This window comes from Poecile atricapillus, chromosome Z (genome assembly GCF_030490865.1).
Source record: "Poecile atricapillus isolate bPoeAtr1 chromosome Z, bPoeAtr1.hap1, whole genome shotgun sequence".
In the NCBI taxonomy this organism is placed as follows: Eukaryota; Metazoa; Chordata; class Aves; order Passeriformes; family Paridae; genus Poecile; species Poecile atricapillus.
This window is the reverse complement of record NC_081289.1, coordinates 89,470,444-89,489,830: the sequence shown is the minus strand read 5'-3', so window position 1 is coordinate 89,489,830 and position 19,387 is coordinate 89,470,444. Positions and strand designations below refer to the sequence as shown.

At 41.7% G+C, this 19,387-nt stretch overlaps 1 protein-coding gene across 2 annotated transcripts; it reads left to right on the top strand.

The window, feature by feature from the left end:
* The first annotated feature begins 10,425 nt into the window (after nt 1-10,425).
* On the top strand, nt 10,426-18,963 carry PPIC (peptidylprolyl isomerase C). 2 transcript variants are annotated; one of them, XM_058827861.1, is made up of 5 exons: nt 10,426-10,582; nt 14,609-14,722; nt 15,188-15,281; nt 16,939-17,123; nt 18,359-18,963. In XM_058827861.1, exons 1-5 carry the CDS (start codon nt 10,484-10,486, stop codon nt 18,485-18,487), a joined length of 621 nt encoding a protein of 206 aa, XP_058683844.1. In that variant the 5' UTR covers nt 10,426-10,483; the 3' UTR covers nt 18,488-18,963. The 2 variants fall into 2 exon arrangements, with proteins under 2 accessions (XP_058683844.1, XP_058683845.1); XM_058827862.1 differs by lacking the exon at nt 14,609-14,722 and having other exon boundaries at nt 10,451-10,582.
* Nucleotides 18,964-19,387: the final 424 nt, after the last annotated feature.

Below are 19,387 nucleotides of genomic sequence, written 5' to 3'. Positions count from 1 at the left end.
AACTTTCAGTCAGTTTATCACCTCTAAAATTTTATTTCTTCAGTCCACTTAGGGAGAGGAATCTCTCTTGCCACGCCACAGAGACTTCTCCACAAGGAACAGTTCTCTTGTGGCTTCAATGTCACAGACAATCAGCTGCCCAGGAAAGGAAAATCTGTTCTCAGTGGGAAAGTCCCTCCCATGTCTTCAGCTCTCCCAAAGCTGCTTTCATGGGCCTAATCAACTTATTGGGGTACTATTTTAAAGATGAGCTGTTCTAGCATAAAAGCTAAAGTTCTCTTATTTTATCTCTGGGAACAGAGGTCTTCTTCTTCCTCCCTGAGGGCAAAGGGCCTTTATCACTCTTATTGCTCTTTGTTCAAAACTGTAATTGAATTACAGCTACTTCAACATCTGCATGCTTCAGCACAGGTGCCTCTGTTCATGGCTGTGGTTAGAACGCTACATTCCCCCCAATGCATTCCATGGGTTACAGGGAAAAAGAGTCTGATTTACCAATTATCACTTCACCATAACTTTACAAGAGAATTTCAGCCCAAGACTAAGGTATCTCCTCATTCTCCTCCCATCTAGAATTTGACTCCTTCTTTACTGACCTCAGTGTCCCACGTTCTCCTTTTGTGTCCTTACCCTTTCCTTTTCCTGATTCAGGAGAGAATTGGTGTTTGTAGGTCCATTTGTTCTCAAGCTTTGTCAACTGAAACAGTTTGTACAGAGTTCAGCAGTGCTGAAAGGTGGATCTCATCCAGGTTGTGCACAGGGAGATCGCTTGCTGTGCCTCTCTGTTGATCAAGTGCGGTCTCCGCCGACACCCTGCGACTTGCCCTGGCTGCCGGCACCACCCCACGCCTTCTCCTCATGCGGGGAGCCGAAAAAAAGAGCAGCTGCTGCCACTGCCTTTGTCCTTCTGCTCCCCGCATGGGTGGCTAAAAAGTGACTAAGAAAAGTGCATTGCAAGCCATGCCGAGATAGCCGCAGCTGAGCGGGAAGGGGCCCCGACCGTCTCACTGGGACAACAAGGCCTGGCGGACTCTCTGGGAGGGGGCCGACACTGCAGCAAGGCCCAGGCCAACACTCCCGAGCCTGCCCGTCCTAAAATGTGTTTTCACAGAGGCGTATCCAGCTCTTTTAAGTGGTTTAGCTAAATGTCAATCTTCAACACTAGCCAGCTGATCGGTTCCACTGATTTAACCACTGGGTCCCCACACTGAACCGCTTCCGCAGGTCGCGGACTCCCTCCCTAAGTAAAAACCAAACCTAAGTTAAACCACGACAGTGGGCATCTCACATGCAGCCAAAGGCCATCCCATCACAGAGAGTGCTGCTGCCATCAGCGCAGCTCTCCAAAGCCATGAGTCAGAATTATTTACAAATCACCTACAATTCCTTTCTCAAAAGTAACACACACTTCCACTCATTACAAAAGCACTACAGTGATATAATGCAAGGTTGACTGCTGGAATAAGTTACTGGGCAGAAAATGTAGAATTTACAAAACACTTGAGAGTAGGATTTTATTGAAAAAATCGCTTAGAAAAGAGACAATCAGCATGGCAAGAGAAAGAAGAATAGTTTCAATAGTATTTATTTGAACATATACTAAAATGTCGATGCATGCAGTTATTGTATCACGCTCATCAGAATATCACTTTTTATTTTAAGTGTGAGAAATCATTACATTCTTCCAGATACTGTGACACAGAAATTCTTAATGAGCATCAGTGTAGGGAATTTTACCTGTGACTGACAGTAACACTTAAAAAAAGATACTAGGTAAAAACACCAATTATATATTTTGCTAACAGCTGACCACTTAATGCCCACCTTGTACACAGGACTGTTGTCCTTTCCTTGATCCTTATACCATCTAGGCAGAGTTCCTCTAGCTGTTGCACAGGTTTAATGTACAAAAATTTATACAAAATTATTACATATAGACAAAGGATCATGGTAGGTATTTCTCAGAAATTTGATCACTGATTGACAAAATTCCCAAGAAGAATATTACAGCTCTAATAAAATACTTTGTTTACTTCAGTGTATGTTTTATGAAAGACCTGAAACATGCCACAAATAGGGTGGTACCTAAGTCAAGTGTACCTGTATATGCATAAGAATAATATCTTAATAAAAGTTAAAGTAAATATAGAGGTGAAGAACTAGACACAAATCTTTCTTAAGGTAGATTAAGATATCTTTTTTATATAATGTAATCTGTCAGACAGCAAATTAATACATCTTTTCAGAAATACTCTTTATCATGTATCTTTTGACTTTATCTTAACACTTACCATATCTTACTGAATAGGATTAGAGAGAAACTAGACAGATGAGGTCCTTGATCAGACACTACTTTTAACATGGTGATAACAATGCAGAACTTCAGGGACATCAAAATTACACATATTTTTTTCACTGTGTCTTCTAAACCATATTTCCTGTACTAATGAGGCTAGCTTTATACTTCTGTCAGCACAGCAGGCTCCACAGTGAGTTGTAGAGAGAAATATCATGTATCCTCACCTTTCACTCATCTTGAAACTAACCACCAACATATTTCTTTTCCATTTAAAACTATCCTGGCAGCAGCTTCCTCCCTTGTTCTAGATGGTCAGGTCTTTTCTAAAATGATCAGTTTTCATACAAAATCTCTCTAAATATTCAATGTTTTCCATATTATTTGTAAAGGAAAAACTCTTGTAATTTTCACTTTCCTTTTGAACAGCTTCAAATATCATTCATTCTTTCTTTTTATTACAAGCTGATCTGGTATTTGGAAGGTGAGGGTCAAACCCATTCACATGCCTTAGCTCTGCTGATTATGTTTGTTTTCTTCTGAGTGTTACTCCTGGGTTGCCATTTACCTCCTACACAACTAATGAGCTCTCATTGTTTCACTCTTCCTATGTCCTTCTTTCCCTACTTTTCCCTTGCTCCCCTCTGCCACCAAGAACAATTATAGTAATAATTGAAAGTATCACCTAAAAAGAATAAACTTGTACCTATTCTTCACCGTAGACATGTGATGGAATGCTACTTCTTCAGTTTCCCATTTCCCTATTTGAGGAAGGAATTCTCTTTTTTCCTTAAGAGCCTAGAAACACAGATTATATATTCTGATTTGCACCTCTGGGCGTTATCAGGCTGGAAGTATTTATTACTGGAACTTAAATTTATTGACAGAGACATACTTTTCCAACACTTATGTACTTACCTTTAGGTGTAAGCAGTTCCATGGAAAAGAGACCACAGCCATAACTTAGGGATATGCAATTGAGAACTGGAATGAACAACTTACTATAACTGGAAGTAATATTTGGGGAAGGGGAAAAAAAAATAGGATCCTATGCAGTTTTAGCTTTTTTTTTCCCCCGTACGTTTTAGCTTTTTTGCCTTGAAAACAAAGAAATCTTACTGTACATTTCCTCAGAGCTATGCTTTACTGAAAAAAAATTCAGTTTTGCCCTAAGGGATATTATGCAACCACAGATGCTATGAAAAACAGAATTTAAATGAATGACTATGTGCTAAATGAGATGTGCAATTACAGATAGCTCTGATATCCTGTAAACATATAGGCTTAAAATGGTTCTGCCTCCAGCTGGACTATTTTGAAAACACATTGCTGGTATCACCTAAATAAATGCTTTGACCATTAGAGTGGAAAGGGTGACACTTCAAATTGTGTTTGGATACAAAATTTAAAAAGCTTAAAAACTATTCACCAGAAGGAAGACACTTATCCGGAGCATAGGACACATTTATTTAGCATAAGTGCACCAGATGACAGGAGCAGTCTAAGCCATTTTACAAGTGGTTTAATAGAAGAGACAGCATATAAGATACACTCCATCTTTCTGAAGTCATATAAAGGAAAAGACAAAAAAACACATACAAAACTTCCCATAAACCTCTTTCTTCATTATTCATGAGGGCCATATACAGTGACTTACAATTTGCAGACCTTAAGCTGGTTTTTTTTTAACTGTTGCATCTTAGAATCATATGTCAGGTCACAATGGCTCTGATCTTTTAACACTTTTAACAATTTTATAATTCAGCTGGTATATAAGATACAGTGGGGCACATTTTAGACTATATGGGATTAAATCTTGGCTTTAAAACTATGATTTTATTCTGCCAGTGATACTTTAAATAAACAAGACAAGTAACATGATGGCAGTGTAAAACTTTCTGGACAAAGATCAGTCCTGGAAGGGAGGACACGCTTCCAGTGATTCAACCTTGAGAACAAAAAACCCATTTCAAAGTGAGAAAATAAAAATAAAAGCTCAGTTACAGCAGTCTTACAGAACATGATGCTTACTCCGAGTTTTATCCTGGCAGCTCTCAGGTGCCAGGATAAAGGTGCCTGCAGAACCATAAAGCATTATTATGTGTACCAGAATTCTTTTACCTGTATACCATGATATATTTGAGCAATTTAGAGATGAAATATTTCTATATCACTACAATAAATCATTGCTCATATCACGCCGTAGTGCTGAAGGGAAGTGCTAGAATTACTGCCAATGCTGGTACTACTAGAAATCAAAATCTGTCCGATTCTATATGCTCAATTGTTCTCTCTTCTGCACCCATTTTCAATTGTAGAGAGCCTGTAAGAAACAATGAAACATCTCATTACAGACACTATTACTTAAATCAAAGACTGTCAAACAGTAACAAATTATTCTTTTAAAAGGTTGGTGACATCAAAAGACAAACACCCAAATAACACGCAAGCTAGCTCAAAAATGCAACATGTCCTGTGCACCATAATACAAACACAAGACAGCCTAAGCATATTCTTTGAATGGGCTACATAATCTTTGCCACAACAGCCTTATGTCACTTGAACAACTTAAAAATGAAGGGAAAAAAAAAAGGCAAGAAACGACAAAATGTGCTTATCTGAAGCTTCTACTCGTGTGTAAAGACAAAGGTAATATTTCAGCTAAAAGCTATACATCCAGATGACGCCTGCTCTAATACTTGACCCATGTGGAAAGATAGAAGGAATTGGGCTTGTTTAGTCTACAGAAAAGAAAACTGAGGGAAGAAATGATAACAGTTTTTCAGATCAGCTTCACTGAAGAGATGAACAAATTGTTCATGGCTAGGAAAGACTGATCAGGAAAGAATGGTTTTCTGTTGTAGACCCTTTATTGATTTTGCAAGGTTTTTTTTAATATTTTTTTATTTTAATATGGAGAAGTTGTCTCTGTGCAAAGCCACAGTGCATCTCAGCACACTGTATCCAGTTGGTTTAAAATGTTTGCAAAGACCTCCAAATTCTTCAAGAAAGCTATGAATAATTAAAGCAGAAAAATAAAGACTTATAACCAGTTTTTTAACAGCCTCATAAAACACATTGTCGAGTTTCATTGCAAGGATTTCTTTCTTTTCACAGCTAGCACAAAGTTTACTGTTTGTCCGGCTTTTGTGTACTTCCAATTTGATAGTCATGACATAAAACTCCTACAAAAAGAACATGTATTTCTTTTAGCATCAGGAAGAGATTTTCTGTGTAAAATTGACTTTTCACTGAACATATTAAGTTTCTGCCTCTTTTCAAGATTTCCTCTTTAAACATTGTTTTATCTTCTTCCAAAAATTATTTAGCAGCATCACCAGTATGCATAAACTTTCCAAGATAATGTAAACCAGATCCCGTCTCATCTTCTCATCTTGCTGTTTTTAAATATCTTCAGTGCTATCAAGCACTCCTTTCATTCTTCCTGCCTCATACTGCCATCTTGTACATGTACGAATCATATTTACATTTCAATAAACAAGGAAGTCATCCTTGCAAACACCAACATTTTTATTGATGGAGAGTGAAAGGCAACTCTTGGAAACTTGGAAATTGTGACTAGATAGTGTCGTTCAGCATACCTTCATACACTGTATTAATTTTTAATTATATTTATTTTTAAATAAATTAAAAATTATATATTTTAAAATATTAAGGAGTATTAAATTAAGGAGCCTCTCAGCCAGATCATCTTTTTTGTGTCTTCCCAGCTCATTCTTCTGCACCTCCTGGTTTGAATCAGTGTACTACTCTGACTGAACTGTTCTGAGACAATACAGTCTCATCAGCCAGCCCTGGTCTTTCAAATTCAAAATGTGGAATTAGCTTTGGCTCCACTCTTTTCCTTATTTCTTAACACATTCACCTGGTGACCCACATGCATTTAAAGTATCAAAAATGTTCTGTCCCCTGCATGCCAAATCTGGAAATACTTCAAATTAAAAGACTAAAAGGTTTAGGTTAGATATTAGGAAAAAATCCTCATGGTGGGGGTGGTGAGGCCCTGGAGCAGGCTTCCCAGAGAAGCTGTGGATTCCCTGTCCCTGGAAGAGTTCATGGCCAGGTTGGATGGGCTCTGAGCAACCTGGTCTAGGGAAAGGTGTACCTGCTTATGGCAAGAGCATTGGAACTAGATGATCTTTAAAGTTCCTTCCAGCTCAAATCATCCTATGATTCTACAATTCTCTAAACAGAGATGGAAAGGGTAAGTTTACACCTCCTGGATCTTAACTATCGAGATTTATGTGATTTGACACATACGGGGACTGGAAATGTTTCTGTAACTGTTACACAGAATCCTTAACTATTGTCTAATTAATTTATATAGCAATAAAGACTTTTTAAAAGTTTCTATTCAGCTAGTGGAACAAATCAGTAAGCCTTGGACTTTGTTATATTTCTGCTGTAAAATTTAATGCCAGGGTTAGTTGAGCACCATTGCTACATGTATGCAGTGCAAGAAAAGCATATGAATCACAATATTAAATTCTCAGTACCTTATCAAACTGGCAGAGAATAAACACATATGCAGTTTATTCTGAGTAAACTCTCATACTAACATACTTGCTGAAAGTGCGCTGACATATCAAAGAGAATAGCGTAAGAGACATGTTTCCTTTTGGGCCTGCTTTGATATTTAGAGAATATGACTCTGCAATATTGTTGTGCTCATTAGCAATGGGGTCAGAGAAGTGTCATAACCACCTATATGCACATGAACTAATTTTGGTTTACTAAAATGAATAAATCTAAATAGCTGCAGGATAACTGTCTTGAGCCATGCCCTGAAGCCCCATATCCCCTACTGCTGATGGCAGTTCCTAGGAGTAGTGCTTTGGTAAAACCCTCAATTGTACAAAATACCAGCACATAGGTCAGATGTTAAAGTTTAGTCCTAGATTAGTCCAGATGGCTCTTTGACTCAGGACCTTCAAGTATGTTTTACACCTCTTGAGGAAAAAGGATTTATTTCTGTCAGTCATCAGTTAAGCAAGATGATAATTTGGTGTTTCTGCTCGTTATATGTAATGTGGAATCTGTAACCACCACCTCAGCTGTGCCTGTGAAATTAATTTTTACTGTAGTTGCCTGATGAGAAATCTCATTACACTCATATACACTAGTGCAGACAGCACGTGGACAGAATGGAAAAAAGCAGAAAAGTTACATCCCCTATGAAAGACAGTCTGTGATCACCCCATATAGTCAAAAGTGAGCATCAGCTCACTATGTTTTGGATTGGATGAGGAATGAATTTTGAAGTGGATCTTTCTAATGCGCCAGCTTACCGTGTTTGGTTCAGAGAAGCCTTGCCATATATGAAACAGATGCCTGTCAAATGTCTACATGAGAGAATGTGTTCCACAAGCATGCCTCCACTCTTTAAGTGTTGTAGGCATTTGGTGAGATGCACAAACCACCTGAAAACACACAATAAAGACATTGTCTGTTCATGGACAAATACACCCTTTTTTGCTTAAAACCAGCTGGACTGCGAGGCCCAGAGAGTGGAGGTGAATGGAGTTACATCCAGCTCATGGCCAGTCACAAGTGCTGATCCCCAGGACCAAGTGCTGGGGACAGCCCTGTTTAAAGTCTTTACCCATGGTCTGGATGCGGGGATCAAGTGCACCCTGTCAGCTTGCAGAGGACACTAAGTTGGGTGGGAGTGTTGATCTGCTGGAGGTTAGGAAGTCTCTGCAGAGGGATCTGGACAGGCTGAAACCAAGATGATGAGATTCAACAGAGGAAGTGCCAGGTCCTGCACTTTGGTCACAACAGCCCCAAGTAATGCTACAGGCTGGGGGCAGAGTGGCTAGAAAGTGGCCCAGCCCAAAAAGACTTGGGGGTGCTGCTTGACAGTAGCTGAACATGAGCCAACTGTGTCCAGGTGGCCAGACAGGGAAATTATATTCTAATCTGTATCAAAAATGGTGTGGCCAGCACAACAAAGAAAGAGACTGTCACCCTTACTGGGCACCGGTGAGGCCACCTTAAATTCTGGGTTCAGTTTTGGGCCCCTTGCTACAAGAAAGACGTTGAAGTGCTGAAGTGTGTCCAGGGAAGGTCAACAAAGGTGGGGAACAGCCTGTTGCACAGATGTGATGAGGATCAGATGAGGGAGAAAATAACAACCAAGGGGAAACCTGATCACTTTTTCAACAACCTGAAAGGAGGCTGTAGCAAGGTGGGGGGTTGACCTCTTTCTCTCAAGTAGCAAGCCTTAAGATAAGAGGAAATATCCCAAAACTGTGCTAGGAAAGGCTTAAGTTGGATATTATGAAAAATTCTTCTGTGAAAAGGGCTGTCAAGCACTGGAACAGGCTTTCCAGGGAAGTTGTAGAATCGCCAGCTCTGGAGGTATTTTAAAAACATGTGGATGTGGTGCTTAGGAACATGGTTAAGTGCTGGGCTTGGCAGTGTTTGGTTAATGGTTGGACTCCATGATCCTAAAGGTCTTCTCTCACCTGAACAATTTTATGACTCTGTGGCTATTGTCTTTACTGCTTGCCAGCTGAGGCATAGTCTAAAGCTGGGGGGTTCAGCAGACATGCAGTGCACTTGCGGTGGTGCAGAGCACATCCTCCCTTGGGCACTGCATCTGAGCTCTGGGCTGGATTTGCAATTGTCTGTGTGCCATACACCCAGAACCACAGCGCTGCTGGGTTTAAGCCTGAGTGTGTTTACATAAGCCATTGACAGCTTCCTGCTTGCAGTGTATTGGCATCTATTATAACTTTCATACGGCTGGCAGCTGAGGGGCCACAAAATTTCACTGTGTGCTACAGTTTACAAATTTTCTAGGGACTGCTGCAGCAATACCATTTGAAACAGGTCCTGAATGCAAATGATTTTTTAGCATGTAATGGCTTGGGAGAAATGTTTGTGTTTGATGAATTCCTTTAGCGCTGCTGTTTATTGTCCAAAGCCAGAGGTGAGAGCTGACATGGGTGCAAAGCAGTGCATACCACTGTGAGCACAAATGAGCTCAAAAGTATTATAAGTGCCTCACAGGCTCCTGTTTCTACTCAGCACATTAAATACAGCAAAGATCAAAGACCCACTTCCAAAATCACAGAATCAGAGAACTCGTCAGGTTGGAAGGGACCACAGTGGGCCATGTGGGTTGTCCTAGAGCACATGGCACAGGATTATTTCCAATGGTTCTTGAGTATTTCCAGTGGGGGAGACTCTGCAATCTCTCTGGGCAATCTGTTCCAATGTGCAACCACCTGCACAGTAAAGAAATTCTTGCTTGTAATCGAGTGGACCATCTTGTACATCAGTTTAGGCCTGTTGCCTCTTATCTATTGCTGGGCACCACCAAGCAGAGGCTGGTACAGACTCTTTACATCCTCCCTTCAGATACTCACAGATATTGATGTGGTCCCATCTCAGTCCTCTTTTTTCCAGGCTGAATAGGCCCAGCTCTCTCATCCTTTCTTTGGTCATAATAGGGGTGGTCTTGTCCCTTTCTAGCCCTGTGCTGGACCCACTCTGGGAACTCCACACTTCTATTAATGCTTAGGAGCCCAGACCTGGACAGAGCACTCCCGATGTGTCCTCACCAGGGCTGAGGAGCAGGAACACCTCCCTCGACTTCCCGGCAACGCTCTTTCGAATGCAGCCCAGGATATGACTGGCCTTTCCCACAAGGACAGGCTGGCTCAATCCCTTAAGCATTTACTGTTTTACTTACTTCACCTACATGTGGGACCTTCCTGGGCACACAGCCTGGCCGTAGCCGAAGGCTGGGCCGTCATGCCCCTCTCAGGCCCTGCAGCTCCCGTGGGGCGCGGCTGGCCGGGGGAGGGCACACGGCTCCCCGCCGCCCATCAGGAACGTGCACCGCCGAGCCTGGCGCTTGCACTCGCCCCAAATCCAGCCAGGCCGTCCCGGCAGCCCCGCACCCGGGCAGCGCCGGGACCGCAGCTCAGTCCCCGGACGGGTCACCGCTCCTGCCGGGATGGATGACCGGTCCCTGAGGTGAGTGACCAGTCCCTGGCACTGACGGCATTTCCCCCTGGACTGGCGGCGTTTCCCCCGGATGGACGATCGCTCCCCGGGGCGGGTGGCGGCTCCCCGGAGCCCCCCCGGAGCCCCCCGCCCCGGCGCGGGAGGAGCCGCCCTGCCCCGGCGCAGGCGCCGCAGCGCTCGGCCGGCGTCATGGCCCGCGGGGCGCTGCTCGGCGCCCTGGCCTGTTTGTGCATCCTGGCCCCGGCGGCCGAGGCCTTCAAGAGGAGGGGACCCAGCGTGACAGCCAAGGTGACTCTCGCCCGCGGCCGGGGCGGCGTCTCCGCCGGTGGGAAGCCTCGGGACGGGTCGGGCGGGGCCCGCGGCGGGGATGTCCCGCGGCCGTGGCGGCGGTGCCGAGGGAGCCGGCCGGCCTCTGCCCTGCCCCGCTCCCACAGCCCGCCCCGCGCCGCATCCCGGGCACAGACGGCTTGGGGCAGGCTTGGCCGAACGCCAGAACTTCACCGTTTTATTAGGTTTTTTCGGTTGGTTGGTTGGTTACTGGGTGTTTAATCCCTTTGGGCATGCCGCCTTTCTGTAGGCGCTGGCGCACCGCAGAGTTCGGGCCAGCAAAGCCTCCCTCTGGCTTGCAGAAGTGGAAACTTTTAAATTCCTCACCCCTCCGGCGCTGCTGCAGCCTCTGCTGCTGCCAGGGCAGTTTGGGGCTGCTGATGCTGCCAGTCTGCCCCGAGCAGGGGGCGTTTAACTGCGCTGGGCTCGTCTGTGCCATGGGTTTTATTCATTCCCCCCGCCTTCTCTGCTGAAACTCCTGGAGAGGGTCCAGCGGAGGACTACAAAGTTGATCTGGGGAGAGGAACATCTCTCTTGTCGGGAAGACTGTGGGAGCTGGGCCTGTTCAGCCTGGAGAAGGAACGACTGAGAAAGCACCTTATCAATGTCTATGAGTATGTGAGGGGAGGGTGCCAAGAGAATGGAGCAGGCTCTGCTTGGTGGTGACAAACTGATGCGCAGAAAGTTCCACCTGAATAGGAGGAAGAACTCCTTTACTGTGCAGGTGACTAAGCACTGGAACAGGTTGCCCAGAGGGGCTGTGGAGTCTCCCTCACAGGAGATATTCCAGAATCATCTGGACACAATTCTGTGTCATGTGCTCTGGGATGGCCCTGCTTGAGTGGGGAGGCTGGGCCAGATGACTCCTTTCCACTCTGCCCCATTCTGTCATCGTATGAAGCTCTTGGTTTGCTCATTGTGAGAGGCATTTGTTGGTCCCAGGGGAGGTGTAGGTGGTGCCTGCAAAGCGCTGCCAGGAGAGCTGCAGGCCAGGATCCGTGGGGCTCAGTGCCGCAGGGCTCCTGGGCAGGTACGATGGCTGGGCTGTGCGCCTGTGGCACACGTGGCCATTGCAATGGCATTGCCCAGGAGATGTGGGCTGTGGGGCCTGCCGACAGGATAGTGAGGTACCTAGGTACTGCAGCACACCAGCATCTCTTCCCAAAAAATTGGTGCCGGAGGTGGGGTGTTTAATCCAACTTTGGATAAAGCAGGAATTCCGTGTTTCGGCCTACAAGTGTCCTTCCACTTGCAGTTAGGAGAGTCCATGCTGGGAAAGACACTCATGGAAGTGTGACAGGGAAGGGCAGGGGCAGAACTGCTTCCTCTAGCATGCCTTCGGCATCCTAAGCCGCGGACTGTGCCTTTGTACTTCATTACTGCTGTTGTCTGCAACTGCTTACAGTGTCATTGCCATGGACTTCTAGACCACAGATTTTTAAATTTTTTTTTTTGGGGGGGGGGGGGGGAGGGGTAAATTTGACCTCCAAATAATCTTCTGGCAGTATACTGCCGTTTAATTATGCATAAAGCAGTTTCCTTCTTCATTCCTTCTGCCTGGGCTATAGTTTTATGCCCTTTTCTGGTTGTTGTGGCACATAAAAAAATTGCGTTGCCAGTTTCCCATGTCCTAGGCAGTGGTAACTTTACAAAGCTCATCATCAAATCACACTAGTTTTCTCCCAGTTTAAGTAGTTTCTGTAACCTTTAAGAGGTAATCCATACCTGTTAAGCATCTGTTCTGCTCATTTTTCTACATTTTTTAGGTTGGTTTTATCATTCTGCAATAGAGAAGCCAGAATGACATGCATCATTCAGGGTACAAACTCACAGTACAGATGTGCCCATCTTGATTGGGCACTCAAGATGCCCATCTCTTTCCTGTATCCATTTTAATTTTTTCTAGTATTTGTTTTCCTCCTCTGACCTTCACAAGCCCAAAGCCAAACTTCTCTCTAAACTGCTCAGGATGATTCCAGATGTATTTTGGCCCCCTTGTTGTGGCTTTATACCATGTACAGTATTGTTGCATTTAAGAGGTTATTACATTACCTGGTCTCTAAGAATCATGAGATCTTCCTTTCAAAGTCAGCTTTAGTTTCCTGGAATAATTGAATGCTCTTGTCCATTTTTTCAAACATCTTGTGTAAATTATATATGAATATTTTTATGAGAACCATCCACTCTTATTGGTGTGTCCTTTATTCATTTCAGTCTAGAAATATTGAACTTCAGATTGTAAATACAATTAAATATTTATAAAAATATTAATAAGACAGAAGATTTATAATTTTTATTTTTTTTCAGTGTTTTTGATGAATAATTTGGCCAGATGTTTTTTGAGATTTAAAAGTGTATCGACCAGCCTACTAGTGTCTACATGCTTACTGAATTTCCAGAAAACCTATGGAAATACACACATGGGAACATGGCTTTTCTATGCAGAAATAGTGTTTAGGGCTAACAGATATTTCCATACTTGATTTTGTGGCCAAAGATACACAGAGACACATTTTTAAAAGTGCTGGGTTTGCTGCTTAGGCAGGCAGCAGTGCCACGTATGAAGCCTTGTGGCTGTGGTAGGCTTACAGCGTATGATGAACTTGTCTCCTTGTGCTGTCAACAAAGTGTATGATGTTCCTGCTCTGTGGGGTGATTGTTTGGTAGCCTGAGTCTTGTTACTTATGCATGCCTATGTATTTCAGGCAGTCCTACTGAACAACATTTCCAGGCAAAATAGACAAGCAATGGGTTAGAAATCGTAGGAAGGCAATATCCCTTACCTAGATAACCCTGGCAGCACAGTTCAGAGAGGCTTGTTTATAAAACTGTTAAAAAGTTAGTGAAAGTGTGCTGTTAATACTTTGGGAGCCACACATCTAAGAAGCATGTTATTCAGTGCCAAGTGCCAAGGAAATGGATGAGGTGTATCAAAAGGAATTTTATTTCCTTTGTAGGGCTTTTATAGTGTTAGCCAAAAGTTCAACAGTCAAAACCACATGGAAGATCAAGAAATAGTAGAAATGTTTAGTAGGAGAGCGTGAAAGAGGCATTCACATTGGAGAGACTGTGGTCATTTATTATCATTATTGGACTAATTTCTTAGCATTACAGACAAGTAATACTTGGTTGAGTGCCACAAGGAACAGCAAATACCACATCATAGGAGTACACATTGCTGTTTCCTAGAAGTTGTAATAGCCTTTATGTAACTTTTTCAGAACTTCAAAATGCCTCATTTCCTGACAGCTGTTCCTATTTTCAGTAATTATTGGAACATTTTTGCACGTTCAAATATGCATTCATAGATTCTGAACTATATTAAAATTTCTTATAACTCATTTGTCTTTTTGAAGTTGCTTTTCAGCGACATATACATTGGCCCTTTTAGGCAATCAGCTGAATAAGCTGGTCTGGTTATTTCTCTGCTGGGTTTGAATTCATGTTTAGGAAGGTGACTGCTTGCTTGAGCCATAAGATTTTCTTCCCACTGTTTGTCAGTTCATGGAATTTAGGCTTTTGTGTATACATACTGATGCCTAGAACAGTGAAGATCATGAGTGAATAGCAAACTTTCATTTGTGGGGAGTGTCAGCACTATAGTTCCCTGTTATTTTCTCCCATATGGGAATAGCATTGTTGTTCATCCTTATTTTCATATTTCATTTTTTCCATTCAGCTTTAAAGACTTACGTGTCCAGGAAAAATCTTCTTGAACACTATCTTCAAACCTGAGATACAGTGGCCCTACCAAGCCATTAAAAGCAGTAAGAATCAAAACATAGTCACCAGTTCTTAAAGTTTTCTTCATAACCTGATTCTGGTGGCTCTGAAAGGATTTCTCTGAAACAGCACCCTTAGGAGTTGCCAGATATTATTAATACTGACCAGCCAGAAGTAATTTCTTAACACCTTACTCTTGAAAAGCTTGGTTGTTTGTTGTGCTCACATCTATATTGCTTTTGTTCCCTTCACAAAAATATTTAGGTGTTCTTTGATGTGAAGATTGGAGACAAAGATGTTGGCAGAATTGTAATTGGATTGTTTGGAAAAGTTGTCCCAAAGACCGTGGAGAACTTCATTGCATTGGCAACTGGAGAAGTACGTTTGTGGTTTTCTTCCACTGTGTACTCAAGTTTGGCTTGGGAAGGCAGTGTTTGATGCAGTTTCAGTTTTCGTTCACTGGAGCCTGTGCACAAGTGCCATCCCCAAGGATGTGCACTAATGTGTGTCTTCTCAGGTCCTTGGTTCATAAGACATAACAAGATGCTGGATATGAGCACCTCAGTCTGTCCCTGCCTTGCAGATCTAGCATGTGGAGTTACTGTGGTCAGATACCACTCAAATAAAGACAATGGTTTTGATCACCTGAATAACACCTTCTTTGTGGCAGTGCAGTCCAGCTGTGTTTACCTGCACCTCAGTTTAATGTGTTTCTTGACAGTATTACATCCCTTGGTGATATATTCTGTGAAATCTAGCCATTCACAACTTGCATGAATGATTGTATAAAACTGTATAGAACTGGATGTTACATTATTTTAAAGAATTATTTCATTTTCTTAGAGAGGATATGGATACAAAGGAAGTAAATTTCATCGTGTGATCAAAGACTTCATGATTCAAGGAGGAGACTTTACAGCTGGAGATGGATCAGGAGGTAACACTTAGTGTCTTCCAGGTTCTCTTTTCTTTGTTCAAATGTCTACTGAAAATATGGGCAAACCAGCATATTCCTTCATGGTTTCTGCTCAGATAAATGAAATAACACCAAACCAGCCCACATTTGTTTTAGAGCATCTAGTATTTTTCCAAGTATCATGTAGCCTAAGCTGCAGCTATTTGGATTATCTGATTTATAAGTATGTGTAGCTCTTCCTTTGTCCTCAATTTTTGCAGATAGCTCTTTTCTGTCTGTGACTTGCCCCCATTCAAGAAGCATGGCTTTGCGTGCTGGGCTGGAGCCACGTGACCAGCTGAGCTGCTCCTACAACTTACCGTCTCCAAAAGATGGATGTCTCCACCCTTCCCCTGCTCTGGCTTTGTGACAGCGCTCCTTCCCTGAGGCACTCACTGATTGCATGTATAGGTGAACCTATTCAAGTCATCCAGCAGAAGTCTAATCCGTGATGAAACAGTGAAAGCGCATAGAGGGAAGGCAGGTAGGGAAGAAGGAGGCTGTCCTCTCTGCCCTCAGCTCAGCCCATTCTGAGGAACCTCTGAGATGTGCTGTGAGAAGGAATTTCATAACAGGGAGAGAGAAAGAAATTAGAATAGTTATGCCCTCTCCCTGTTTTTCTCTTACTAAAACTGAAATCATAGACTTGTGGTGCTATGAGTCCTAGCTGGTTGTATCAATTCTCCCTCCTGAGCCTCCAGAAGAACAGTTCAGTCCACTCAGGGGGGCAATGCCAGCACAGCATCTCTTGCTCTGCACTCACTGGCTGCTGATTTCTTCTCTTCCTTTACATGAACATTCTTCACGTGCTACGATTTGAACTGTCTGCGTGAACTGTTAGTGATTTTCCTGCTGGGATAGAATGGAAAACACACATTCCTTTTCCTAGCAGTGAACAAAGGGGAAGACCATAATACCAAAGACATAGTTTTAGCATTAAAGGTAGGAAGCATGTATTTGCCTGCTGATGTTGTTTATTGGGATAGCACCTGGTGGTGTTGGGTGTCCCCATTGTGCTAGGCACTGCACAAGTAAGGAGTGAGACAGACAGCCTTCTCTTTTCAGAGCAATGGTGGTTTGACCATGACTGATGTGTTTTCTCCCTGAACTATTTTAGCAACATCAGAATCTTTATGTCGTGGGACACATCCACACAAAGTATTTTAGTCTGATTTCCATTTGGTCTTCCTATGTTTCTAAACGTGCCTAAAACAATTTCTTAGCATAAGGGAAAGGTTTAAATATTGAAATTGTCACAAAATATGGCAGCCTTATTGTTCGTGACCATAAGAATGTAGTTTAATTTGCTCAACAGGATGAAGTATACTACTATTCAGTGGTATCTGTAAACCAGACCTTTGAAGGAATTCAGCTTGCTTAAATTCGAAGCATAAAACATCATCAGCTTTAACTATTCTCTCCTTATGTGTGGTGGTTTAGCTCACCTTTACACACAAAATGATTTTAGTTATGGAGTTGCTGATGCTTGAACAGTGATGCTCCTGTGTTTACTCAAACAATGAACCTTCAAGTCATGAATTCATGCTTTGCTTTTCCCATTTTTGTACAAAAAGAGGCTCTTGTTTGATTATGTTCTTGTTTTTTTTAATAAGTTTGCTTTCTTATTTTTTTGTCACAGGAAGAAGCATCTATGGAGAAAGGTTTCCTGATGAGAACTTCAAGCTCAAACACTATGGAATTGGATGGGTTAGCATGGCTAATTCTGGCCCGGACACCAACGGATCCCAGTTCTTCATCAGTGTGACAAAGCCTTCCTGGCTAGATGGAAAACATGTAGTATTTGGGAAAGTCCTTGATGGAATGGTAAGTGTAAAGTAGTGGTTGATCTGGACAAATTATTATCTGGACCCATTATATCCCTGTTACCATAGTTCAGAAACAGTTGAGTATTCATCTAATACGTACACGGTAGAAAATGATTGTGAAGAGCTCCAGCTGGATGATTTAGAAGTGAAATAGCAGAAATGGAAACCTGTACCATGCTTTTGGCTTTCACGGCCGTTACTTCAGGCTGCTAACAACTGAAATGAACTCTGACACTTGCAGATTACAAATGGAGAAAGTTCATCTCCTCCTTCAGTAACACTGTTACCCATGAAATAATTCTTTTTGTACAGGCTAAAATTAAATTTTGTAGCACATGCTAGTTATGGGCAACACTTTCACTGTTAAGGGTTTTTAGAAACATCTGAATGTAAAGGATGCAAACACATACTGATGAGAGTCCAAATAGAATTTTAAGCTAAAAAATTGTATTTTCAAATGATTATACTTTTATTGGTCTGGTTTTCCCTACAAATTACTCCTTTTTAATCTGTGTTTTTAAATTCTTGGGGAAAACATGAGCTACTGGACTTTGACGAGTTTGAAAAAGTCATCAGAATACTTGCCCTTCACTTCCATATTCATATTGAATTCCATTTTAATTGATCTACAGTAGTAGCTGTAAATTTTTAAGAAGATATTTAGACTTAAATTTCAGTTTAGTCAGATTAATGGATGAACATCCAAAACCAAGTTGTCTATAAACCTAAATCAGTTTTGTCCTTTAAAAATATTGGTGTCATGTTACCACGCTAAAATCTGTATGTGTGTGTTGTGTGCTAAAGGTTAAAGCAGTAACCAGATTTCTGGAAGCGCAGTTATGCTGTACAATTAGAAAATCGCCTTTTCTGATCTCTGGATTCACTTTCTGCTCACAGGCCACAGATAAAATCCTGTATGTGCCAGCTTAATCAGCTGAAAGTACATTTTTAATTGCCCCTTCAAAATGTTTTTGTTGGCTGAAATATTTTCTAGGAGGGCAAACAGCTTTTCCTGTGCTTCTGTCAACTGTGTGTGATTTACAGAGTGGCACAACTGCTAATGTGGAAAAAAAAGGATGTGGGAAGTTGACAGGGTAAAGGTCTTTGTTCACAAGCTGGTTAATAAGCAGTGATGTTAGACACACTTCGTTGTTTCCGTGGCACCAGACTTCAGCCACTGGAGTTTCTTTGGCTAAACTGAACCTTTCTGTTTGTTCTTTTTTTGTTTGACAGTCTGTGGTGCACTCGATAGAACTCCAGCAGACAGATGAACATGATCGGCCCCTTCAAGACTGTGTGATTGTCAACAGTGGCAAAATAGCTGTAAAGGAACCATTTGTAGTTGAAGTTGGTGACTGGTGAGAACAATACTCAGAATGAAAAGTAAAATTTAATCACTTTTCATTAATGCCAGTTTTTGGCCAATCTCATTGATCCACTGAGTTTTCTCCTTAAAACACAGGAAGTTACATTTAGGGAATACTTATCATTTGCCAAATACAGAAAAGATAGGACTATTTCTGTAACAACTTGTTGGAGCTGCCACTCTTTGAAATTCAAGACATATGCCACCAAATTCTAGATCTTGCAGAAAAAAAAACCTTTTTCTTGCAGAAAAAGTCTTCAATAAAAAATTATAGCACTTTAGGGTAGCAGTAATTCTATTTTTTCAAGGTTTAAAGTAAAGTAATTTTGTTCTGTTTGGAAATTTTAGCAATATTTGTTGTTGTATTTTCAACTGAAAATATTTACTGTAACACTGCCAGCATTTTTAAAAACTTAAAAAAAAAAAAAGTAAAATATGGAAGTGTTTTGAATAAATAAACTTTGATTTCAAATAAATACTTGAGAGCATTTTTTACTGCACTCCCCAAGGTCTTTTTTCTCACCTCTCTTGATTCCAAAAAATATGCAGGAGGTTTTGCTTTTCAGTAGATAAGGTTGTAAGGTTAGAGCAGAGATGGTAAATTTTCCTAATCTTAACATGTCAGATAAAAGTCCCTATGGTCTTTATTTATTATTTAGATACCATTTTGCGATCAAGAACAAGCAGCTTTTCTGTCTATTATTGAATGAGATAATTAGTTAGAAACTGATTAAGAGTTTTAAAGAAATTAAAATTAAAAGATTTTTAAGAGATTAAAATCCTTGTTTTACAGCATGATGAATTTTGTAACACCTAACTAATGTTACTTATTTTAAGCTCAAATGCTTTTTGTTTAAGTTTTGCTATAAGTTTGAGAACTTTAGGTTCATTTTTTT